At 42.9% G+C, this 27,191-nt stretch overlaps 1 protein-coding gene across 4 annotated transcripts in view; it reads right to left on the reverse strand.

The window, feature by feature from the left end:
* The window catches only part of Ccdc170 (coiled-coil domain containing 170), a 103,903-nt gene that overhangs the window by 12,702 nt on the left and 64,010 nt on the right, over positions 1 to 27,191 (reverse strand). For 2 of the 4 annotated variants that reach the window (XM_005390576.2, XM_005390577.2), the window contains exons 6-8: positions 20,682 to 20,999; positions 10,262 to 10,462; positions 783 to 956 (exon numbers count right to left, since the gene is read on the reverse strand). In XM_005390576.2, coding sequence (XP_005390633.1) covers positions 783 to 956; positions 10,262 to 10,462; positions 20,682 to 20,999 — 693 coding nt within the window. The remainder of the gene's footprint in view (positions 1 to 782; positions 957 to 10,261; positions 10,463 to 20,681; positions 21,000 to 27,191) is intronic. The other 2 variants (XM_013517399.1, XM_013517400.1) reach the window with 2 other exon arrangements.

Consider the following 27,191-nt stretch of genomic DNA (forward strand, 5'->3'; position numbering starts at 1 on the left):
AGAGTGTACAATCGCAGAGACAGCAGGATCTCCTCCTCTTCTCCCAAAGCCATGGCCAAGCTCTGTCTGCCAGTCTCCCTAGCTCCTAGGTTCAGAACGTACCCTGGCTAGGGGTAAAAGTACAGGGTCATGCAGCACATGCTAGGCACTTTCTTCAAAAGACGTCTCTTCCGTGTTCTGCACCTCCCTCTTCCTCACCCCCTTCTTCTCCAGCCTTCTGCATGCAACACAGATATAATGGTTTCAGGCACCATGCTGAACCAGGAGGCTAAGGACCACTCCAGGAATGGGAAAGGGGTGAGCTGAGATGAGGCTGGTTCTTAGAACAGAGCAGAGCCGCTATGCTCTGCCTATCTCCAGAAACACATGTGGGATAAGAAAAACCTTCTACTTCTTTCAGCCACTATTATTTGGGGCCTCTATTACACACAGTGAAAATAACCTTAGATGATACACACACTTACCAACTCTTCAGACCTGCAATGGAAACTTGTGTTCCATATAAGGATAGGTGTGGCAGCACATGTCTGTAATCCCAGCACTCTGGGAGGCTGAGGCAAGAGGATCAGAAGTTTGAGTCTTGCCTGGACAACTTAGTGAGACCCTGTCCAGAATGCAGAGGGCTGGGGGTGGAGCTCAGTATGAAGGCCCTGGGCTCACTACCCAGCACCACGAAAAACATCCTAAAAATATATCTTTTCAATGTGTTTTCTAGACACACTGATAAATATGGTAGAGGTCAACTGCTTTTCTTGCTTTTACAACATTTCAGTAACACCTACCTTTCTCTGTAAATTGTGGGCAATAGTCTTGTTTTCAATGACTGCGTTGCTCTCGAGGCGGACCAGCTGTTCTGTGCGAGCTAAAACTACATCCAGACGCATGTCAAAGCCAAGTTCAGCAGCCATCTGGTTCAGCTTCATTTTTTCTGAAAGCTGATCCAGAAATTTAAGATACTAAACAAAAATAAAAATGGGACACAAAAGTAAAGTTAATGTGGATCTCCTGGAATCTTCCTCTTTCTCCCAGGCTCACAGGTGGTTCTCTTTAAACCCAGCATGGAGCCTGGACTCTGAGCCCAGGCCTTGGTGATAAATTCCTGAACAACCCTAACCATTTCATTCTCTGCCCTGCTCCTTGTCCAAATGCTCTTTCTTGTCCAGGTCAGTGACCTTGGTGTTCAATCCAATATGGTACATTTCTTCTCAACCCTACCATGGGAAATGCGGCAACACCCCTGCTTGCATCCTCATCTCTGCTTTGGCAACATGGTGCTGCAGCTCCCAGGCTGACCCAGTGCCAGGTGGCTGCCCATCCACCACCTTCCAAAGGAGTTTTGCTCACCAACTAGGCCCTGGCTTCAAAGGTGGGAACTGCCACTCAACCAGTTAGCACTTAACTCTTCTTGGGCAACAGAGACAAACACAAAACAAAACGCTCCATACTTACAAAATTTGAATAATATTGTGGGGTTTTTATTAAGTTTATTGGTACATTTTAGATACACATAATGACCACATTCATCATAGAGAATTTGTACTCATACATGATATATTTTGATTTCTCCTTTTTTCCCAGTCCCCTCTCCTGTTTACAAAGTGTTGTTTCTATTTCATCTTTGATTTTTTAATCATTTTTTTCCTTTTCTTCCTATCCCCCTTCCCCTACCCTAGTTCTTCCCTTTTGAACAATTTCTTCCCATTTCACAATGTCTATTGTACATTTTGATCCTTATTTATTCTTTCAGTTTCTCACACTGGGGAGACAATGTGATATTTACTCATGTGAGTCCAATTTATTTCACTTGAGGGTATGATCTCAAGTTGCATCCATTTACCTAAAAATGCCTCAAACTTATCTTTCTTTAGGGCTGAGTAGTATTCTACTATATTAAAAAAAAAAAAAACCCACATCCTCTTTATCCATTCCTCAGTTGATAGGCATCTGGGTTGTTTCCAAGATTTATCTATTACAAACTGTGCTGCTATAAACATAGATGCACATAGATTGCTGTTATATGATGTTTTTAGTTTTGGGAGGATACCCAGAAGGGGAACATTGTGGGTTTTCTTAAGTTAAAATGCTTTCAAAAAGTTTTTAAATATGTTTAATGCCAACCTTGCACAGTAGCACACATCTGTAATCCCAGCTACTCAGGAAGCTGAGGCAGGAGGATTGTAAAATCAAGACCAGGTTAGGAAACTTAATGAGACCTTGTTTCAAATTAATTCAATACTATTAAAAGGGCTTGGGGTATAGTTCAATGGTAGAACCCTTGCATAACATACATGAGGGAAAAAAAACTTGCATGAGGTCTTGGGTTCTACCGTCAGTACTGGGGAAAAAGGTGTGTAATGCATCAAAGTTAAATGAACAACATGCTAAAATAGACTTCTGTGAAAGATGTCAAGGTTCTTAACATAACCAGCTTAGAGTTACTTCCTCCACTGGGCTGCTGGCTTATCTGGCTGTGCCCAGACCCAGAATAACGCTTACCAAGCACTCGCTGGCTGAGCAAATCAATCAATGAGCCCCCTGTATCATAATTGCATGCTTTAGTCCTTTGATCTTTTCTTCTCATGACGATAACTTCTCATCCATCTGGCATTTGTAGGCAATCAAATGTTTAAATAAGCATAATTTCCTGTGAGTCTAAGCATATCAGCCTCAAGCCTGGAACTATCTAGATTTCAGTTGTCAGGATGAAATTATCTGTAAGTGTGTATTTTCCAATTTTGTTAAATAGCATCCATATAAATACCATTTAATCTCTTGTTTATAAGTCACTGTCATTACAAATACCACACGTTGCTTTGTGTCTCAGTGCCATAGGTTGCTTTTACCAGTGCATCATCAGGTTATTGCCTCTTAACTCAGTGCCAGCTCTCCCTGTGGAATTTTTAATTTCTTGTAGTATCTGTAAGTGACAGCTGCTATCGTTGCGTTTTACATAATAGTCGGTGCCTTTTATGTGGAACTATAAGAGCCCCTTTACTGCATTTCTACATCGACCCAGCCACTTTGCCTGTGAGGATCTACAAGCCAAGACCCTGCAGAGAAAGAGTCTGTTTCAAGGATCTCAGCTATACCTCAGATTACAGCTGCTAGACGCATTTAACTTCATAGAAGCAAAGGAAGTTGAATCACTGCTTAGCATGAATAAAGAAATGGAGCATTCGACGCTATTTTGTGCTAGCCTAGCTTGCCTGCATTTAGTATTTAATCTTCACACAACTTTGTTTTTCAATTTTACCACATACCCGCCGTTGCTAGGACGTGCACTTTGTATGCAATTATCTGTGGAAAAGCCACTGTAGACAGAATTAGCTTACATAATGTGCTTTCATAACTGGGAGTTACTTTTGGCATAATCTCCATTAAAATTCATGTATATAGAAATGTAGTGATTCATTTATATAGAAAGGAAGGAAATGAAACCAATCCACCTGAAATTCTTCCCTTTGGTTTATTTTTTTTCTATAATTCACATAGTATTTATCAACTTTTTCTCTAGACCCTAGAGACAAGAAAAAACAATTTAAAAACAGACTTTCCTAAAGAAAGAATAGATTAAAAATGGAAACAAAGCTTTTATAAGTAAGGAGAAGAAGAAGGGTTGAAGGGAGGGGAGGGGAACAGGGGAAAAAGAAGAATCAAGATAGATTACATACAGGTACAAACTCCCTACTATGAATGTGGTCATTATATATTTATCAAAAGTGTACCAATAAAATTCATTTAAAAAAAGATTTCCCTTAACCCCAGTAAACTTGAGATAAATCATCATGGATGAAAATTGCTGTGACAAGCCATGGCATGGTGGCACAAACCTATAATCCCAGCACTTTAAGAGGCAGAGGCAGGAAGATCATAAGTTCGAACCTAGCCTGAGCAATTTAATGACTTAGAAAGTCCCTGTCTCAAAAATTAAAAATGAAAAGGGCTGGAGATGTAGCTCAGTGCAAAGGCCCTGGGATCAATTCCCAGGACCACTGAAAGGAGAAAAAATATACACTGTGATAGAGGCGAGCACCTGCTGCTTGGGGACCACGCACAAGCAGAGCTTAGTCTCTGGGAGGACACCCAGGAGAAGTGACATCTGTGCTGCACCTCGCAGAGATGGCTGTTACCAGGTGGGAGGAGAACATTATGTCAGGAGGAAGAGCTCCAGCGAGACCAGAGGAGCACTGCTAGAAATTGGAATGTGGGTGTCTTCAGTCTCAGCGTTTACCACACACCCTGCCAGCATCCTGCTGGTCCCTGAAGTCTTCTGAGTTTGCCCTCATTGGCTGGAAAGATGTTCAGGAAGAGATGTAAGGAGGAGAACTAGGCAGCATGCCCAGTGTGAGGCCATGATAAAAGAAGGAATCTGAACTTGACCCTGAGAGCCATAGAGAGCCATCAGCCACCCAATTTTCAGACAGGAAGTGAGATCAAACATGCGATTTACAAAGACCTCTCTCGCAGCTGTAAGGAGCAAGTCTTAGGTATGGTGGGCAGGCCGAGGAGGCCTATGAAAAGGCTCTCCCTGGAGTCCACACAAGTTAGATGATGCTCAGAGCCAGAGCCCCGCTACTGATCTAGACACAGGGTGGGTGGTGGTGGAGGCACAGTGTGGAGACAGGATGGCACTAACCACTAAGGCACTGGTTAGAGAAAGGGAAGAGGTGGGAAAGGCACAGGTAGGTGGAGGCAGACTGCCAGCATCACTGAAGCAGGACAGGCAAAGATGAGGACAGGTCACTTCAGTCCCGAATATGTCTAGGTTTTCAGGGACCATCTAGGTGGGGCTGTCCAGATTACCGTATTACACTCAGGTGAGGTATTTCTTTTCAAAATCAAAACCCTAACCAACACCTGCCTTCAAATATATAATGGAAAGAAAAACTCCACCCTCCCTTATTTCTTTCTTTCTTTTTTTTTTTTTTTTGGTTTTTCTCCGGTACCGAGAACCGAACTCATGACCTTGCGCTTGCCAGGCAGGCACTTTGCCGCTGAGCTAAATCCCCAGCCCCTCCTCCCTTATTTCTTGAATCAATTCCCTGACATCACTCACAGAACTACTGCTTGATCCACAACCTTATTATCTTCTGAGGTGGACTATTCTAAGAGTCTCCAGACTGGACTCCCTGCCTCTGGCCTGCGTAGCCTCTGAGCCAGTCTACTTTCTAAGCCAGGAAACTCTTTCACTGAAAACCCTTTTATAGCTTCCCAGTACCTATAGGATGAAACCACAGTAGTTTGCCTGGCCTTGCCCCATTATTCCTACCAGCCACCAGTGCTGCCCCAGGCTGCTGGCCTCACCAAAGCATCAGCCTCCATCTCCTTGTATCTGTTGCTTCCAAGGCCATCTTGTCAACCTCCATTTCTTCTTTTTCAGGCAGTTCTCTCCTCTGTATGCCTTCCTATCTCTTCTGCCTGACTGTTCCTGTTCCTTTAAGGTCCGTCTTGGTTACTTTTCTGTCATTGCTGGGACAAAATACCTGATGCCCAGAATTAAGGGAGGAAAGGTTTATTTAGCTCACAGTTTGTGGAGGTTTCAGTCCATACTCACCTGGCTCCAAGGCAGAGTGGCACATGGCAGAGGGCAACAGTTCATGGTGAAGACAGCAAAAGCAAGAGCAAAAAAGGGAGGAGCAGCAGAGAGCAAGTCTCTTTCCCTCCCTTATATTGCATGCAGGCTGCCCGCCCTAGGGCGGTGTAGCATTCACACCCATAGTCCCAGCATTAGACCATGAATCAATCATAAACTCTAGAAGCTCGGTCCATGATTGCATGAGGCTTTTGGGGGACATCCAGACATAAACCATAATATTCTGCCCCTGGCCGCCCCCCATATGTACCTCTTTATGCAAAAGGCATTTTAGTCCATCTCTAAGAGTTGCCAAAGTCCTAACAGTTTCAGCATTGCTGAAAAGTCCAAGTCTCCTCCAAGATCTAAGGCACACTCTTAGCTGTGAGCCCCTGTACAATGAAAAGCTAAACACTTCCAACATTCAGTAGCACAAGATAATCGTTACCATCCCAAATGGTACAAACAGGGAGATACAAAGCATTGGGAACAGAGCAAGTCCAAAATCCAGCAGGGAAAACATTAAGTCCTGCAGTTCCACGTGCAACATCTGAGGCAATCTGTGGCAAATTGTGAACTCCACATGGCTCCGCCTCTATGGCACTTCTGGTGGCTCCAGCTCCCATGGCTTCTCTCTTGGGCCCACTTTTCTCCCTCTTGCAGCTTTCCTCAGACAATCCACATTCCTGGCTTTTCCAAACTTCTAGGGTGTCCCCTACACCTTTCACTTCACATTGACAGCTTCACATGCTGCCTTCCCAGGGACACACTGCCTGGCCTCCCAGGCCTTCTGAAATCTAGGTGGAAGCCTTCTTAAGCTCAGAACTCCTGCGTTCTGCATGCGATTAAAACCACCACCATGTGGATGATGCCAAGATCTTCTGCCAGCTGGACCAGTAGCCAGGTTTTCCTCTCTCTTGGCTGTAGGGGTCAAGTTCCTGGATTGCTGAGCACTGTGAATCTGATTCTGAGGAACAAATTCTCCATGCTGCCACCATTCTGGAACCTGGTGGGGTCACTGCCATTTTGGAACCTGGTGTGGCCACCGCCACCATTCCAGAACATGGTGCTCTGTGGCTTTCTCCTCAAAGCAAAGTCTTTCACTTTGGCAGGTTTGAGACCACAAAGGGTGGAGACTTGCTGTTTCTTATGATGCTCTCAGGCCATCTTTTATATTCTCCTGTTCCTTCTCAGCAATCAAGATCTCAGCTCTTTCTTTGCAGTCCACAGCTTTACTGGAGCTTCCTTTCTGGCCAAACTCACAATGTTTTAAATCATCCTGCTGGGCTCTTTGCTCTTGATTCACAACATAAATCTGGCTAAAAGCCCCCAACAGTAGCCATGCCACTGCCCCAATACTCAGCTGCCTTGAAATTTCTTCTGCCAGATTAATTAGTCTGCCACCCTTAATTTAAGTCTCAAGCAAAGGACACAAGCAAAATGCAGATAAACTTTCTGCCAAGCCATAACATCATTGTCTGGACTCCAACAACCAATGCAGTCCTTCCCAGCAGAAACCTCCTGAACCCAGTATTAACCAGCAGCATGTCTATCAGCCTTCTGGTCTTCTGAGCTCTGATTAGAATCTCCCAGACAGAACAGCCCAAGGCGTTCCAGCATTTCTCTTTCAGGTGAAATCTCTGAACCTTTCCAAACACTTCCCACAAGCCATTTCCAATGGCTCTTGAATCACATGGTCAGGGATAGTCACAGCAATGACCCCACTTCTCTGGTACTAAATTCTGTCTTAGTTTGGGGTTTTTGCAAGGGGAACAATACAACACAGGACACATATTTATAAGATTATTTATAATAGTTACCCAAGGAATCATATACAAAGAGAGTGCAGGAAATCTGTCCACACACTAAACACCAAAGAATTCAGCTGAGGGCCTGGATCCCATGGCAATGTCCTGCATGAGTCCAGCTGAAGACCTAGAGCCCATAACAATACCCCCCATGAGTCCAACTGGAGGCCTAGAGCCCACGACAATGTCTCATACAGGCCAGTTTCATGGATCTGTGCTGGGAAGGCTCAAAGGTCAGTGGTGGAGCTAGAAAGTCTGTGCTAGTGGGATGAAGGATCTGAGCTAGCAGGCTGAGGGATCTGTACTGCAGTCAAGAAGCAACGCTCAAAGTAAGAACCAGAGCTCCCCCGAAAAGTAAAACAACCATCCTCAGCAACAGTGAGGTCTCACGCTCCTCTGATGATGAGAACAGCCAGGCTCCTGTCAGGAAAGCCAATGTGACAAATCTTTGTAGGGCTTCTCCAGGAGATTGAGTGGTACACCATCTTCTCCTCCAGAGCCAGGAAGTGATGCTCAAAGTGAGGACCAGAGCTCCCCCAAAGTGAACTGCAGCTATTCTCAGCGACAAGGTCCCAAGCTCCTCAGATGATGAGAATAGCCGAGTTCGTCAGGAAAGCCAGCATGACAAGCTCCTCCAAGAGAACAGCTCCTTGCAGCTTCTAACAGCACCCAAAAGCTTCTCAGCTCCCAACAGCCTCTTATGCTGCTGCCAACAATCCTCAGGTGGGACCCCCACACCCAGCACCATGCTGGTTCAGTTCAGCTGGGGGTTGCAAGTTGATCACCAGTTGTCAGTCCACCACAAGGCCCCTGTCAACTATTGCCTCTTCTGTGAAGAAGCCTCCTCTCCTCACACACGCACACACACTGAAATCAGAGAGAAGTCCTTCGTCCTTTTTCCAAGTCTTTGCCACACTTTACAACTATCTCTATGTAGTACTGGCAGGAGTGGGGCTGTGCTGATCTACCTGTGTCAGCCCCCGGACTGATTTCTAGACACCTTTCCCGCAGGGCTGCATGCCTACCACGAGACAGCATTGGGCTTCCTGGATTACTTTTAACTCTAAAAGAATTAAAAGGAGTCTTAAGACTACAGATTTTTTTTTTATCTAAGTGTATTTTACATGCCAAATTCTGCATCTGTGTTCTCAATGTCATTTGCTTCTTTTTCTCCTCCTAGCCTCTGTCCCACAGACTCACAACCCACAAGCCCTTACCTCCCTATCCTGCTCACGGGAAGATGTCTTTGACCCTGTTTGTTACAGATGTCGCCTTGTGCCTTTTCTTTTGCCCAGATTTCACAGTGGTCTTCTCGTGAGCCTGTCCCCCTCCCACTTCTAGTCAACCCTCAGCCCAGAGCAAGCAGGTTCCCTTCTCCATTCTACAAATTTGTGTCTTGAAGGTCACAGGGGATCTGTGCACACTCCGGGGGGACAGTTCTCCTCTCCTCTCCTCTCCTCTCTTCTCCTCTCCGCTCCTCTCCCACTGGTTTGGAGACACCATCATTTCTAAGGGTCTCTACCCTTCAGTGTCAGCCTTACAGTGACATCTCCTCTTTTTGTAACACAGTCATGCGTTACTTAGCAGTGTGGATGCTCTGAGAACTCCATTAAACAGCTTCATCACTGGAGTGAACATCACTGACTGTACTTTTCATAAACTCAATCGGCTTCAGTGTCATTAGGCACTATAACCTTATAGGACTGGTGTCACATGTGCAGTTCATCACTCACTGACACACCATTCAGCAGTATGTGACTGTAAATTACACTCATAATCACTTACCACACTTCGTGTTCCACAAAATAAAGAGCACTCAGTCTCCATGACACAAGCCATTGCACTATTCTCTATTGTCATTGCCCCACTAAGAATGCCACCTATGGACATATGGGATTTACAGCTCGGCATTCTCTGAACAAAGCATTTCAAAATTCCCTGCCCCTGTTGAAGCTGTTTCCAATGTAGCATTCACCCTTTCTCAGCACTATAATCCTACTTGTCCTTCAAGGATGAACATGATTATCTCCTCTCTTATAAAACTGTATCTTTATCCAGAAGTGCCTACAATACTTTATTAATGCAACAGTACTTTTACAGCAGAGTCTGTGGTACAGCAAATGACCTGAATGGTGTTTCTCCTGTTGAATTATGAAGCTTTGGAGAGCAGGAACTGTACATTATTTATATTTGAACCTCCCAGATCTTCAGGGAATATACACAATGGGTACTCAATAAATACCTATTATGGTGGGGATCCAACATATCCCCGCAAATGGTCCATCGTGTTGAAGGCATGATTGCTGTTGTGCTTTGGGAGGTGATGGGATCATGGGGGCTCTCCTCTTAATCCACAGATGAGATCATAATTTAATGGTATTTGGGGGAAGGTGATGGAAATAGGAGATGGGACTTAGATGACGGAAGTGGATCATGGGGTGTGATAAATTTTATCATCAGCCTTTCCTTCTCTTTCCTTTTTTTCTGCTTCCTGGTTGCCATGACATGAAAGTTTTCTTCTTCCACACCCTTAACCATGGTGTTTCTCCCTCTCCACAAGATTGAAAACAATGGAGCTAGCTAACCATGGACTGAAACCTCTGCAACCCTGAGCCCAAATAAATCTTTCCCCTTTTATATCGTTTGCCTAGGTATTTAGTCACAGCAAGGAAAAGCTGACTGACACTGTACCTACCAACTTTAGTGGAATTAATGGAAGTCAAGGAAGATCCAAACAATAGGAAGGGACTTATCACTCCTTGAAATTCATTCATGACCCAGGGTACATTCAGTGTAAGTCCTGCAACACCCAGAACATTCTCAAGTCAAGTTCTGAATGACCCAGACGCTTCCACCCAGGCGCACAGCCTCAGGGTCTTACTTTTTGTTTCTCGAAATTCAAGTTGTCTCGCAGAACTTCTCCAGAAACCAGCTCTCCCTCCAGGTCTGTCAGCTGGCCCTGAAGAGCCTCCAACTTGTTTTCTGCTTGTTGGGCCCTCTGTAGAGTTTTCTGGTGAGACTCAGACTCATTTCCCAACTGTTCAGCAAGCTCAGATACTTGAGATTCAAGCTGGGAGACCATCTGGAAACGAAGACACAGTACAAGGATAAGCCTTGTTTGAGATGCAACAAAGTGTTAAAATCTAGCTCTTAGCCCGAGTAGCATAACTACTTCTCACACCCACTTCCAGATTCTTGTAAAAATTAAATTTAAAAAATAAGTCACTGATAGCCCTATTTGCTTCTGTTCGAAATAAATCTACATTCATTATTAATAAAATGTTTTGGGCTAATATTTTTTGTTTTTATGTAATTCCTTCAACAGACTAATCAATAAATATTTACAGATAAAATTTACTTACCTCCAAAACTGTCATTATTTTAAGAGTTTCAAAGCTTAGTTAGGAAACAGAATTAAGACAATAAATATTTTCAAAATCTACAAAAGAATAATTTGCCCCAAAAACTGCTTCACCACATACAGCTGATTAAAGACTATACAGTGAATTGATCCTGATAATCTAACAGGGAATTCCAGTGAAGAAATAGATTTTTTGCAACCTTGTATTGCGTATCACTTATTCATCCCCTACACTCCAATGTCATTGACTTTACATGACATAGTTATACAGCGGTTTTTATCATTTGAAGGGCCAAAATCTCTCCGATATGGTGATATCCTATAAGCAAGCAAAAGAATCCAACGGCTATCCTCTCTCCTGCCCTATAAAACCAAAGGCCCTCTGCTAAATTCCCCTAAGGCTCCCTATTCAGAAAAGATGCCAATATTTCCACCCTTCCCAAGAGTCCCTCTCTGTCTCAACTGTCCTGTCCCCTTAAACCAAGAGCATAAGTGTATTAGAGACCTAAAGAACATTTTCAGATTCCCACGCTGATTTTGTTAAACTCAGCTTTTGTCAGATATTGAACTCAATAAAACTAACATACCTGGGATGAAAAACCTGTTTCTTTTGATGGTTTATTTTGGAAGAGGAAGAGAAAAGAGTAGATATTTACATAACATGACACCGCTGAATAGGGTGAAACATCTTGACTGGTTCAGCCTTTTTATAGTCTAAATTTTAAAAAAGAATACATCTTCTGCCTGCCTATCTATCAACCGCCATGCTTAAAGGCAAGAAGGTATTTGAGTTACCTCAGTTTTCTGAGAGGTTGCTAGATGAAAAATAGTGAGATTTCATCTGAGTTACCCTCAGAATTTAGACTGAGGACCTACAGGTATAAATCAAAGAAGGAATTCTATGCCTTTTTAAGAGAAAATTTCTCTCCAGTCCCTCTAATAATAATGGTAATACATGCCCATTATAAAATATTGAAGGCAAAAATGTATAAAGAAGCAAAAAATTGCCCCATGATACTATTCCCCACAGGCAACAAATGTTAATATTTTAAAGTAATTCGTTAGGGATTGTTAAAATATCAATGAGATTATATTATGTATGCAACATTCTGTCTTTGTTTCTATCTGGTTATATTTTAAGCATCTTCTTGCCCCATTCAAAATTCTTTTTGGTCGGGGGAAGAGAGTTTCACTATGCAGTTCAGGCTGGCCTTGAACTCATCAGCAGTCCTCCTGGCTCAGCTTCCCAAGCCCTGGGATTACAGGTATGTGCCACCACACACCCAGCTACCATTCAAAATTCTTAATTAATATTTTAATGCTGCACTAAGAATCTATCATGAGGTTGTGGAATGTAGCTCAAAGTAAAGCATTTTCCTAGCATGCAGGAGCCCTTGGTTTCTATCCCCAGGACCTAGAGAAAGAATCTATAATGAGAATGTCGTATAATTTACTTAAGCATTCCTTTGTAGGAAAAGAAAACCTTCCTAGAGATTAAGGCTGTTTGAAGACACCATCCAGTTGGTAAAGAATTCCCAGTCACTAGAAATGGCCAGAAGTGGGCCAACTATTTAAGAATTTTACATTAATGAAGAGATATGCGGGAAAGGTTAGGCCAGATGAACCCTAAACTCTTTAATCCTGTACTTTTATGGCTTTCAGGGTTTCTGACCCATAATTTACTCAAGAGTGTGTGTGTGTGTGTGTGTGTGTGTGGGTGGGTGTGGGTTTGGGTGTTAGAGACTGAACCCAGGGCCTTTGTACTGCATTACATCCCCACCCCTTTTTTATGTTTTAATTTGAGACAGAGTCTCACTGAGTCACTCAGTCGCTCAGGGTGTGCTAGTATTTGCAATCCTTCTGCCTCAGCCTCCCAGAATGCTGGGACTACAGTTGTGTAACACCATGCCCGGCTAACTTCTATGGGAACTTAAAACCAGATGTTTGACAGTACCCTGTTCAGAATTATATTTCCCAAGGAAATTGTCAATGTCCTTACAGAATATAAGAAGCTGAGAAGCTTCATTTCGCATTTACTACTCTTAGTGTTCATTAACAATAGATCTGCTCCTAGAGCAAGAGATACGATGGATTGTCCAGGCCCAGCACACAAGGAAAATTGCAGAAAAATGGCCATACATCAAAGTCCACAGCTGCCCCCTCCCCAGAGAACTGGCTCATGTCATTCAAGGTTTAACACCTGCTTCACATGGAACTCCAGGGAGGGAGGGACTCTTTCCACCAGAAGAGCCATCAACACTTGGCCCGTGGCATTGGTGACCTAGCAAAGAGAACAAAACCAAAGGGAACACAGACCCAGAAAGCTGGGCTGGAGGGAGGCAGATGGGGTCACTCAGCCCTGTGCAGAGGCTGCAGCCCTCACTCGAGGAAAGAACAGCCTTCCTTAGACATCATCAGCAAGGGCTCCATCCTGAAGATGGCCCCGAGCAGACACTAAGTTAGCCGGAGGGAGGGAGGAAGAGCCTGGGAGAGTCTCCGTGGGGGGCGGGGAGTCTGGAGTCAGACAAGACCGATTCAAGCCTCAACAGCCCTGCTCACCGGTGTGTTACCTGAAGCAAGCAATTAGCCTCTCTGAAGCCCACAGATGATCAAATGAGCCTATCTAGATCATCTCAGGAGCAAACCTGAGCACCAGAAAAGATGTTCCCTGCTTCGGTCCCCTGTGAAGCCACACCTCCTACTGTGCAGCAACACGGTGTCAAACCTTGGCAACAGCTGCCAGGGGAGGCAGCACCTGCGAGCCTTGCTCCGCGTCCGTCTCTTCCTGCAGGTTACCCTGTATGCAGGACCAAGCTCAGCACACTGTGTCTGCTCATTAACAGTAAACCTATTGCAAACCCCACTGAAGTACAATAAAATGCTTCCAACTTTGCCGTCAGTATTACCGCCCTGGGGTGTGGGCTCAGCCAAGGACCTGCTCTTTCCGTTAAGAACTTTTCAGAAATCGTCCTCGTTGTGTTTCTCAGATTATTTTCAACTGTATTTCTGTCACCTAGAAGTATTTCTGGAAAGGACACATAAAGGACAAATGTGCTTGAATCAAAGGTAAGAGGGTCCCACCTGTATGTTTGCCCTCTGTGGACCCAGAGGTGTTCCAAGGAGCCTTGAAGACCCTACAAGTGTAACTTTTAACATCACTAATACGTACAGTTGAACTATACAGAATCTACCCAACTGCCATGCCAAGATGCTGGAGTCTTTTCGCAGCAGAAGTAACAATAGCTAAATCTTTAAGGTACTGTGTCCTGTATGTCCATAAAAAGATGAATGACAGAAGATGTGCTATATGTGCAAAACGGAGTACTACTCAGCCATAAAGTGGAATAAAGTTGAGTCATTTGTAGGAAAATGGATGCACCTTGAGACCATAGTGCTAAGTGAAATGAGTCAGACGAACAACCCTAAATATCGCATGGTTTCTCTTATATGAGAAATCCAAGGCACAAAACTTTAAAGAGCAAAATAAAAGAGAGACAATAAGAAACAGAGAGATGATATTTTATAAGTGGAAACAGGACCAAGAGTAGGAGGGAGTGGAGAGGGAAGGAAGAAGGAAAAGAAAGTAAAAAGAATTAAGAAGTGTTCAGTGACATCTCTACATGTACCAACTCCTCACAATAAATGTAATTACTATGTACTACAAACATGTACTAATAAAATTTTTTTAATTAACCCCAAAAAAAAAAAGAGAGAGAGAGATTCTGGATTCCAGAGAAGAGCAAACATCTAAGAACCTCCCTACCCCATCACATAGCTTGGTTTCCTATGATTATTTATGTGTCGGGGTACATAACACTACCAGGTTTGTTCAGAGCTAAATTTACATAAATGTGTTCAGATCTATGAACACTCCCATCTGACTGTTCCTGGGAATGTCTAATGCCAGTGCCTGAATGACGAGCATATGTGTCCACCAAGACTGGAAGCACATGTTGTTTTCACACTATGAAGTCTCAGGCATCAATAAGCTTGTCCTTCATTTTTTTCTCAGTATCATCTGTTAATATACACCTGACATTCTTGGGGACAGAATGTGTGCCAGATTTCCACCCTGGAGACGTAGGCCAGAATACATACCTCAATTTTTTCAAACAAAAAAAGGCCCTGCAGTAAACTCTGCTCCAGGCATAAGCAGCAGGGTTTGGGGAAGTGAAGTCATAATGCCCTAACAGAGTTGATTCTTCTCCGAAGGACAAGGACTTGATTTCACCAGAGAAGCATTTTGCTCTAAGATTAAACCAAACAGAAGCAGAATAGCTTTAAATTGAAAAAGAGCTTCCTAGGTCACTTAAGAACCACAAACTTTGGAGCATAAACAAGTCTGCTCTGATTATTCAAGCTTTGATTTTCGCTTAGGAAGTACATAGAAGTCCCAGGTACCAGAAACTCAACATCAAACCAGTCCCCTTCCTTCTGGCCTGAGTGCATGGAGCATAGTGCTGACTGGCTGGCCCTGCCCCTCCCCCTTTCCTTCTGTCAACTTTCGTTGTGGGTGGAGCTGGGCAGCCCAAAAAATAAACATTGAAACACTCCATACTTCAAGAATGTGACTTTGTTTAGAAATGAGCTCCTTGCAGAGATAATCAAGTTAAAATGAGGTCATTAGCATGGGCTCTAATCCAATCTGACAACATCCTCATGAAAAGAGACAATTTGCACACAAAGTCAGATATGCATAGAAATTAGAAGGTATCCATAAGACCAGGGATGCCTGAGGCCACCAGCAGTAGGGTGACCAGAATGGAGCACGTCACTCTTCACAGCTTTCAGAAGAAACCAGCCCTTCCAACACCACGGTTTCAGATTTCTAACTTCTGGAAACATGAGTGAGGAGCTTCCATTATTTGAGCCACCCAATTCGTGGTACTCCATTACCAAAGCCCTAGGGAAAAAAACCCCACCCAAGAGGCTGGGAAGCTAAACCCCTACTGCTCACTCTCGAGGATGCCTGTGTAGCCGGGGTGACCTGGAACACAGCCATGTGCAAGGAAACACCAGCAGTCTGCTGCCCCTTCTGGGGAAAGGCCCCCTTCAGTATGTGGCGGGATTTATGACAGAGCAGGAGAAAGATGATGGTGCACGGCCAGCAGAAGAGGGATCAGAGGCCATGGAGTCCGCTTCAGGTCTTTTAGAACATCCAGCTGGGTCCCCTCAGCTCTCACACAGCCTTCAGAATAAGAAGGTTTCCTGTGAAGAAAGTAAAGCTTCCACGTGTCTAACGTAGACAAAAAGGTGGTCCATCCAGTTCTATGTGCATAAGCTTGTATGATTCCTCTTTAATTTAAGAAGTGAGACTGGGCACCATAGCACCCACCTTGGGAGGCTGAGGCAGGAGGATCACAAGTTCAAAGCCAGCCTGGGCAATTTAGCAAGACCTTGTCTCCAAATAAAATAAAAAGGCCTAGGGTATAGCTCAGAGGTAGAGCATTTTCCTTGCATGTGCAAGGCCCTGAATTCAATCTCTGGTACCAGAAGTGTGTCTCTGTGTGTGTGTCTGTCTGTCTGTCTGTATGCATCTGTGTCTGTGTAAAATTTAGGAAAAAACAAGAAGTTTATCATGGTCGTGTTCTCCTTACACATGATCAATTTTCATCCAGATGGTTGGTCAGTTCAACCCCTCAAAGTAGGGGAAGTTTTGCTTCAAAATTCTAAAAAAAACCTAAAATTGTAACTTTCTGCCATGGAGCAAAAAAACTGTTATTTTATAAACACCTGTCCCAGCACTTGGGAGGCTGAGACAGGAGGATCACTATGACTTTGAGACCAGTCTGGGCTACAGAGTGAACTCAAGGCCAGCCTGAACTGCAGAGCAAGACCCTGTCTCAAAAAGACCAAAACAAACAAACAAACAAACAAACAAAAAAACACCTGTTACAATGACCTCAATTTCTAATACTAAATAGCATTTAAAAACTCATTTAAGATTGCAGGGACCATAATCTTAAGTGAAATAAATTAGGCAGACAAGCTTAAATATCACATTGTTAGCTCTTACATAGAACCCCAGGGTAAAAATAAAGAGCAAAAATAAAAGAAAGATAACAGTAGGGAGGTGATCACTCTCGAAGAAGAAGGAACTCAAGAGATGAAGGGAAGGGGTACAAGACAGTGAAAAAGAATTAAAATGTGTTATGTACATGGACCAACTCCACACAAGGAAGTAAACATTATGTACTACAGACAGGTACAGAAAAAAAAAAAAAGGAAGGAAGGAAGGAAGAAGTGGGAGAGAGGGAAAGGATACTGGATAAAAAGGCATTAAGATGTGTTTCGCACTTGTACCAACTTCCCCCAAGGAATGGAGACATTATGTACTACACACGTACTAATAAACAAAAACAAAGAAAAGATTGCAGAATATCTGGCTGTAGAACATTCATTCCTCTAAGGCAGGGGTTTTAAACTGGGAATGATTTTGCCCCCTGGGGGACACTTGATGGTATTTGAAGACCTACGGCTGTCAAAACCTGGGGCGGGGGGCTTGGGATTTAGCTCAGTGGCACCTCACCTGCCTGGCAAGCAGAAGGTCATGAGTTTGATTCCTGGTACCATAAAAAAAAAAAAAAAAAGCAAGAGGACCTCGCGTTGCAATTAAAAAAAAAAAAACCTGGGATGGGAGGGCTACAGAAACCTAGTGGGTAGAGACAGGGAACACTGTTAAGTGCTGTACAACAGGACAGCATCACAACTAAAGACTCTGCCATCCCAAGATGCCAACAGAACCCAGGCTGAGGAACCCTGCTCTCAAACATGGAAAATTAAATTTTGCCAGAAGCAAAAATGCAAGGAGCACGTGGAAATGACCTACTGGCGTCATTTACTGAGGTGCGGGTGGTGTCCTCAGTTCTACCGAGAATTGCAGACGCTGGAGAGGAACAGGGCGGGCAAAGGGGTGAACGAGAAGAGTTCCTCGTGCGGGCAGGAGCGGACATGCGGGGGAGAAGCTGGGAGGCCCGGCCCATGCCCACTGGGTCACCGCACCAGTACTGCTCCACTGTTGGCTGGGTGTGGAGCCGTGGCAGCTGGCAGGGGGATGCGGCCTCCTTATCAAACAGATTCATCAATTTATAAAGCTCCCATTCTTCCAAAACAGTTCTAAGACAATACACGAAATCCATTTTCTCCTGCTTTTACTTGAAGATGAGTCACACAAGACATCAGCTATATGCTTGATTTCAGGCTTTTAAATAGGCAGAGCAGCTATTGAGAGAAATTACAGGGTAGGAAAGGCAGACAAAAGCACTAAAAAGATTCTGAATCATCCTAATTTTTATGGGGAGTGGGGGAAGGCATATTCAGCTTAACCAATTTGCACAATTTTCCTTTTGAAAATAAACATATACATCGTGCTGACAATTGTAGGCCGTGCTTCACATGCTGGAATCAAAACTGTTTTAGGAAAAAACTTGAAAATACAGAAGGAGAAGCAATAAAATGAATGGCAAAAAAAAGAAACCCATAGTGGCTGAAGTATATCTAATGCCATTCAACATAAATAACTTAATAAAGTTTTTTCTATCCTGTAAACAACTTTCTTCCCCAGTCAAGTACCTCTGTGTAAAATGAGTCACGAGAAAAACTAAGTTGATCTCAGAAATCCAACATATTACGAGGTAGACATCATTTATGGAGCGGCTGTGTGTGAACATTTTATAATCAAATAAAACCCTGAACTTGGCCAAGGAACTTGAGATTGCTGCTTCTGAAGCATCTGTGAGTTTTTGGAAAGTCTTTAAAGGGAATTTAAGAGCCAAGCAAGATGGCACATGCCTGTAATCCCAGCATTCAGGAGGCTGAAGCAGGGGGATTGCTGCAATTTCAAGGCCAGCCTAGGCTACAGAGCAAGATCCTGCTCCAAAAAGGGGGAGGGGACAGAGGTTAAGTATTTTGATCATTAAAGAAACTTTACAAATGTAACCTTGAACTTTATCTTTTTAAATAAAATCGTATCGTGTAGATTTTAAAGTATACCAAGTGAAGTGATAAGACTCATATAGAGTAAAATGGTTAACATATAGAACAAATTTGTATATCCATTATCTCCATAGTTCATTTCCCCCACACAGAAGGACCTAGAGAATGGTATCCTACCTGAAATATAAGAGACACAGAAAGAGAACATCACTTATCTGCAGAATCTTTTCTAAAAATAGGGGATGCTCAGATATAAAACACTGGTTCCCAAAGGCAGATTGGGGGAGGGGGAAGGGGTGATATCTCGGGGTACAACCCTGAGGTTTGAATTACTGATTATATTAGAAGATGGAAAATGTATCTTCCCCTTGTGAACTAGTATGACAGGAACAGAAGAAGCAGTCATACTGGAATTATATGTGGAAGTTGGACAGAATTTACTTGAAAACCTCATTAATTAGGACTTCAGTCATTTCATTTTGAGGATCATTTAAGTAGTCCAGGCTGACAGGGGCTTTGGTATCAATTTATAGATAATGTGAATTGTAAGCTGGGCATCGTGGCACATGTCTGTAATCCCAGCCCTCAGGAGGCTGAGGCAGTTCAAGACCAACTTGGGCTACATAGTGAGTTCAAGACTAGCCTAAACTACAAGTCCAGTGAGACCCTGTCTTTGAAAAAAAAAAAGTGAGAATTATTACTAGTATGTTAATAGTGTAAATGACAAAATTAAGTGCACTTCTGCTACATAGGTGCATTAAACCCTTCTCCACTTGTTAAATAGATGCTTGAAAGACTTTCCCAAGCAGCATGATGCAAAGAGGAGGAAGAGAGAGGAGAGGGGACAGGGACAGCAGCAGTGATGTTAATCTGCAGGGCTGTGATTTACCAGACAGCATGTTAAGGACTTTATGACAATTTTTTCTGTTTAATGCTTAGCATGAACAAAAACCTTATGAGGCAGACGGTATTACCGGTCTAGAAACCCTTATCTGTAGCTGCAAATCCAGGTATTTCTGTAACTCATTTATTGACAAAGCCTGGCCTGACCTGACCCAGCTGAGCAGCAAACCCTGACCTGAAGTGACACGAAGCTCCTTGTAATTCCCACTCATCTGCCCTGCGGGTGCCCCAGGGCTTGCTGCAGCCTATGACCACGCCAGTGTCGGGTACAGTCCAGACCCTCCTGCAGAGGACTCGGTACAGTTGCTCTTGTGCTGTTTTTCTGCCTTTTCTGTCTTTCTAAACCCTGAAAAAAAATCCTGAATTCCCAAAGATTCCCAACAAGGGACTGTGCATCTCATGCCAGCCCCTAAGGAGCCGAGGAAAGCAGAGCTCAGAAGCCAAGCTCTGAGAAGCTGCCCCTACTCGATTCGGCCCTGGCTGCTCGGACAGGAGGAGTGCAGCACAGCCAGTGGCTGCTCCGGCGACTACGCCAGTGCAAGCGACACCGCTGAGACGGGCATGACAAAACGGAGCTTTACAACACCCCCTTCTCTCCTCCGCCTAGGGGAATGCACAGATTTGCAGGTGCTGGCGCCAGGAGGTCGACTTCTCCAGCCTTCCTTGTGCTGAGTGCACAACCAGCAGCCCCTCCGCCCCGCCCCGAGGGACAGAGAGGAGAGGCAGGTGCGGCCCCGAGGTGGAGTCCAGGACAGAAGCGCAAGCGTGGAGCTGTCTGCTGCCTGCCTGTATTCCCGCTGCCCTCTGCCCCTCGCTTGCGCACTGGGACGTGGGAAGATGGTGATTTGAGGCGAGCGAGGCCCCTGCATCCCCTCAGAGCCAGCTTCGATGAAAGCCTTTTTCCTTTTCTCCAAAATAATTGGCCTCCTTTGGTTTGGTCAGCAGCTACCACCGGACCTGAGTGTATGCAACTGAGCTGCCAGTAACACAGCAACATTTGAATTACACTTTAAACTAATTTAGATGAATCACTTGCTGACCTGAGCTAAGCGAGCGAGTCCACTCTTTTGAGAGAACTTATAAGCAGCCATCACCCACTTACCCTTTTGCTGCTCTCTTCCTGGCTGCCCATCTCTCCAATCTTCTCCAAAATGGCGTCCTCTGTGGGCCCCGCCTGGCCCAGCCTGCCTCTCAGGAGGGCTGCGATTTTCTCCCTAAATGAGGAGTTCTGGCTTTGTGAAGCCACAGCTGTATCCCGACTGGCCTTCAAACTCTTCTCCAGCTCTTCAGAGCTTTTCTTCAGGAGGCTCAGCTCCTGCTTTGAGGCATCCCAAGCCCGCTGGCTAGCAAGCAACCTTTCTTGGAAGATCTGAACTTCCCTTTCAAGGGCTTCTTTTGCCTCTACAGTACTGAGAAAATCCTGAAATAATTACAGAGCATGAATGACCAGCCACCAACCAGGAATGTACAACCACACACACAATAGCAAATAGTTTACTCAGCTCACTGATGACTTCAAGGAATCAGGGTTAAACGCTCAGCTCAGTCTTAACTCTAAGATCTGTATAGTTATGAAGTTGCTAAGACGCATCATAAAAAATTATTTGAATAAAGATGTCTTTTTAATCCCAGCTTAAAAGGAGATAAGCATTCTCATGAAAATACCATTCCATAAAGGTGAACCAGGTCTGTCGTTCACTGTTCATTGGCTATTATCCTCTTGTCTTGTGAAGACAAAGCTACAATTGATAGAACCAGGAGAAAGAAAAAAAAAACAGAAATAACTAGCCATTCGGTGGTGGAGAATTACAGGTAGAAGTTAAGGTACTATACTGAAAACAACAAATAATCTTAAGGAATATAATATAATATAATATGTATGATTAGATTCAGAAAAATGTAGGGCACAGAGAAAGTTACCTGTGTATCTATTTTTGTTTTTTGTTTTTGATTTTTTGGTTTTTTGGTTTATTTCCAGTACCAGGAATTGAACTCACAACCTCATGCTTGCCAGGCAGGCACTGTGCCATTGAGCTAAATCCCCAGCCCCTGTGTACCTATTTCTATTTACCATAATGTAGAATGGTCCACAGTGGCACTAAATGGGCATCTTTTATATTATATTTTAATCCCTTGTTAACATCACCTTCCAACGTACATTAATTTACATCAAATAAGATTAAGCAGTTGACCAGCATTGCTATAGGGTTGCTAGCTGGTTAATTGGCAAATTTTTTAAAATTAAAAAGAGTATATTAGGAGTAAAAAATACAGCAAGGAAACAGTATATTTCAACCACAGATTCTACACTGAATGGGCTGGTAACATTTCAGACTGCTAGTTAAAATGCAATCATCCCTTTTGCTTCTGAACTGGACTTTAAAAGGAATTATCTCCACCAACAGCTTGGAGATGAGGAAAAAGCTTAGCTGAAGTGCTAGTTCTTACTCTTTAGAGAAAACATAACATTTTACTCTTTTTCTTATGGTGATTTCTTTAAAGGAAATCTCAAGTATCAATTTGAAAGAAAAGTCACAGGCATAGAGGTAGTTAGAAAACTGCCCTTTCCAGAGATGTGATAACTAACCATGGAGCTGATTTTATAAAATCCCTTGCTTTTCAGATGTGGGCTTCCTGTTCCCCCTTTCCAAATTAGGATCTCTGTAGAAAAACCTCACTGTGGCTCCTAATTAGATTCTGGCCCTCAAAGTAGAATCAAGGACACTATCAAAAATACGTTTTTACAGTTTATGGATTTCTCTTCAGACACAGCAGTAACATAAGAGCTATTTCCTCACTCAGTTAGAGTACCCACCATTCACCCTGCTCATTACAATGTGGGCCACCATTTTACTTAGCAACTACAATCTCATGTGTGAGGTCCTAAATTCAGTGATGCAAGGATAGAAATTAATCCTAATCTGTTTTCCTTGATAGCTTAATGTCCTTTGAAAGAAGGAAGTAATTTTCTATGTATTTTCCTTCTCTAATTTCTAGATAAGATTAATGTTTCAAGGCCAAGTGTGGTGATGCTTGCCTATAATCTCAGCACTCAGGAGGCTGAGGCAGAAGGATCACTGTGAATCTGAGGCCAACCTAGGCTCCATAGTGAGTTGAAGACCAGCCTGAACTGTTTTACAAGACTCTGTCTCAAAAAAAATCAAAAAAGAAAATTAATCTTAATCACCTCAGAGTTCTAAAGCCATATAGAATATTACATATCAACTTTTTATTGAAACAAAACCTCTAATGCAAAAGGAGAAAGTTTGTACAGTCAACAGTGATGTTTGTAACCAATTATTTATCTTTTAAAAGCCCTCAAAAGACACAAAAAATATATCAGATGTTTGAGTACAATGAATTTACTGTCAATTTGAAGATTAATCAAGAAGCGGCTAACACCAAAAGACCAAAAGACAATTAAAATGTCTCAGCCCTGAGGAATTTTTCTACATCAGTATCATACTATTATTTCACCAACTGAAAAATAAGAAAGTCCAACAGTCCTCCAACAAATCCGAAGCACTTCTTTTAACCCTAAGTACCCATACGTCTGTGTAATAGAAATCACAAAAGTAGTTAGTGATCTTGGAGCATGAAGGTGCCAGTTAGCAGTTCTGATTTCTTCTTTCTGGACATTTTCAGTCCAGGAACTCAAAGCTGCTTCATTATGAAATGCAGGACCAGGAGCTAGAGACAGACCTTGGGGACAGCCACTCTCCTAGAGCTCTGATTCATCGCTCTGAGATTCAGCGGGGGCACGGGGCTGATCGGCTGGAAATAGATGTCCGCAGACTGCAAATGCAATTACCCGCCCCGCTCTCGGGAGAAAGCCAGCAGACGGGAGCCTGGCTGCGTGGCTACCTCAAGGATACACTGAAGCACACAGGGCATGAGGTAATGTGACATGGACGTCGCCGGCCAGGACCTGGGACTGCTGTCAGACCACACTGACACGGAACAAGAAACAAGGAACTCCCTCCAAGAAAACTCAGGGCTGACCTCCAAGGAGGAAATCGCTTCTGCGACTGAGGGCAGGTCCTAGCTGCACGGTGATGTTGATCACTTTAAAAATTCTTTTTATAATGAGCAAATCTTGAGGTTCATTCCAACTAACTCAACAAGTGAATAATGACCCCCTTCACCACTACTTTTAATGAAAATATTCATAAATAATATGATTAAGACACTCGATCTAGCTTCCCAATAAAATGTGAGTCCAAATTAAGTAATGAAAATGTTCAAAGTGTTGTGTTTCTAATACACAATCTATTTTCCTGTTGTGATATGGCTGCTATTGTGTGGATCCAGATGTGCCTAACATCAAACTGCCTCTCAAAAATACAATATCTAATTATCGTCCGGGTGGGAACCTCTAGCTGGATCTTCATTCCTCCAATCCTAAACCAGCTTTATAACATAAAAAATCAGTTGGTTAATTCTGCCTGGAGCAGTTACAATGAAGAAATAAACCTTAAAAAAATCCTCCAAGCAGACACTCCTGCACCTTGCTGGCGCAAGTATGAATAGGTACAATTTTGGTATAAATTACTGGCAACAATGTCAAACAAAATTTAATATGTCTCACAAAATTTGATATCATTTACCACTGAAATTCCAGTCCCCAAAATGTATCTGGAAGAACCGGGCATGGTGGCACACACCCATAATCCCAGCACTTGGGAGGCTGAGGAGGATCATCTCGAGTTCATGGCCAACCTGAACTCTGTTAGTAAGTTCAAGGCCAGCCTGAACTACAATGAGACCCTGTCTCAAAAACAAAACAACAAACAACAACAACAACCAAAAATAGAATGTATCTATAAAGTAGATTATTTAATATGGGAGATTATATATGCAAGATTATTCGATTATAATAGTTATGGACCCCTGAGCAAAGGAGCTGGCTTCTGAGAAATGCATCGTTAGACAGCACTGTCTCTGTGTGAACATCAGATAGTCTGCTTGCTCAGAGTAAGGTGGATCGGGCTGGGGATGGGGCTCAGCAGCACAGCATCTGCCTGGCAAGTGCGAGACCCTGAGTTCGATTCCCGGTACCAATTAAAAAAAAAAGATAAGGTGGCTGTGATACCACTAGGCAGTTAACCTCATGAGACCACAGTCATATATATTGTCCATCATTAAGTACCTAGTATAGCACCACTTTAACCTAAATGAGATTATATGCACAAGCAACTTCAGTTCTTGTCACTTGTAGAAAAGGGCACTATAACTGGGGGGAGAGAATGTGACAGAACAAAGACAACTATGAAAACACTTGTGGGCCAGGTGTGGTGGCACATGCCTGTAATACCAGCACTTGGGAGGCTGAGGCAGGAGGATCATCGCAAGTTTGAGACCAGCCTGGACTACAAAGTGAGTTCAAGGCCAGCCTGAAATGCTTAGCGAGACTGTCTCAAAAAGACAAAAAAAAAAAAAAACAACACTTGGGTCTATTTACAGTGACAGTAGTGATAGGAAGGCAGAGATGCACATGTACACACTGGGCACACACTCACATGCACGCTAAACTTGGGCTGCATTAGTAGAAGTAATGTAGCTGGAACAAGGGAGATGATGTCCTCCTGCTCTATTTCCCTTGAACTAGACAAGACCTTGAGCCTGACACTGAGTTCTGGGAATCAGACTTTAATCTAGATAAGTCTCTCCTACAACTGTGCTATTCAAAATGTGCTCTGCGTGCTGGGGCCACATATGCTACTGTTTGTTCCAGTCCCCACAAGATAATTTCAGAGACCAAGGCTCTCAGTTTAGTGATTTCTGTAGTGAGCTGAAACTGAGGCAGCATCAAAGTATGTGATCATGGCCTTAATTTTTGAAAAAGGCAGGGCCCTGTCCAAGCTTGGCAAACTTGTATGGTAGGGAGCAGGTGGCATAAGTTGTATATCTGTCACGTCCTGCAGGAACAGATAAAACATATGTGCTATTATTAAGGTAAATTTGCCAGCAATCATCTAAAAATAAAAAGTATATAAAATCCAGAACACATTTCTCTCACTAAAAGACAATTTACATTTAACCATATCTATATGGGATAAATCAGTAGAACTGTCTCTAGATGGAGGATTGAAGATAGATTTTTTTTTCAAGACACATTTGTTTCATTTTGGATGCAAGTTACACATAAATACCTTGAAATTGGTTTAAAATCTTTTCTGCAAGGCACACATGAGTAATCCCAGCACTCAAGATGCTGAGACAGGAGGATTGCAGCAAGTTGGAGACCAGCCTGGGCTACACAGGGAGAACTTGCCTCAAAAATAAATAAATAATAAATAAATAAATAAATAAATAATCTTTGATAGCCTCAACAAACCTCTGTGAGATGAATTTCCTACTGGATGTGTCTTAAAATAAAATGTATCTCCTAAAAGAGTATAGTCATTAATCCAATAAAGATGACCTCAATTAGCAAACCCAAAGTGAGTCCATTGTCCCAATTAAATTTTAAAATACTGAGATAAGGGCAGTTCATTCAAAATATGCATGTAGAACTTTAACACAGGAAATTGTGCTCATGATTTTGTTCAGATGTGATTGCAAAATTTTTGAAAGTACAATAGTGGTTCTCTATCTAATCTCCCACACACATACTTTCAAAGGATGGGTACAGTTTCTGTAATTCTATCCTTTTTTCCTATGTTTAGTCTCACTATATTTATTAGATTTTAATGTTATGTTTGTGGTGTTTACCACTTAAAATTTGGACTTTTGCTTTATATATCATTTAAATTATTTTTCTATTAATTTATTTTATTTTATTCCATAGAAGTATTGGTCAGCAGTGGACTGGAAATAAAGAAAAAAATCATTCTTCCCCACTCATCATTTGGAAAAAAAATTTACTAGAGTGCATTCAGCACACTGGAAGGTTGGGGAAAGTTTTGAAATTGTGTTTTAGAAGGAAATATTGAAAGAACTGGAGCATTTTTCCTGTAAGTGTCATCAAATTACTCAAAGAGTGTTGTGTGGCAGCACAGTTCAGTTTGTTCCGCTCCATCTCATGATCTGTGAAATGGGAGCTGCAGGGTACCATTTTCCTTCAGATGAGAAGACCCTCGCCAAAGCTGAACTGATCCACTGGCATCGCCGGCCTTGGAGCATAATGAGAGGGCAGCTCAGCTCTGCAATCTCATTATCAGCACACTGTGTACGAGTTGACAATGGACTTGGCTGCCCAAGAGGCCACCCCTCACTACAGCGCCGCCAACAGCCTGCCCGACTGGTCGCACTGTGCCCAGAGGACCATGGACAGCTCCCCCCGGCGCCTTCATGAGAGACGTTTGCAAAAGGAAATTTAAAAATTAATTTAAAAGTATTATCTAACTGTTATTTTAAATGCTATTCTAACTGACCTTAAATGTTTAGAATGAACCTAAAGACAAACCATTGAAGATTTGATTATCACAATACAACGGAATGTCATTGTACTTTACTTACAATGTTAGTGCAATAATGCAGTACAAATGGGAAGCAGGAAAAAAGTGTAACAAAAGTCAGAGACATCGAGTTCTTCATATTTCACAGCAGAAAGCCTAAATGCTACTTCACATTGATGGATGAGGAATAGAACTGTATTACTTTAAAGTCT

Source organism: Chinchilla lanigera, unplaced genomic scaffold (assembly GCF_000276665.1).
Source record: "Chinchilla lanigera isolate Chin_1 unplaced genomic scaffold, ChiLan1.0 scaffold00038, whole genome shotgun sequence".
In the NCBI taxonomy this organism is placed as follows: Eukaryota; Metazoa; Chordata; class Mammalia; order Rodentia; family Chinchillidae; genus Chinchilla; species Chinchilla lanigera.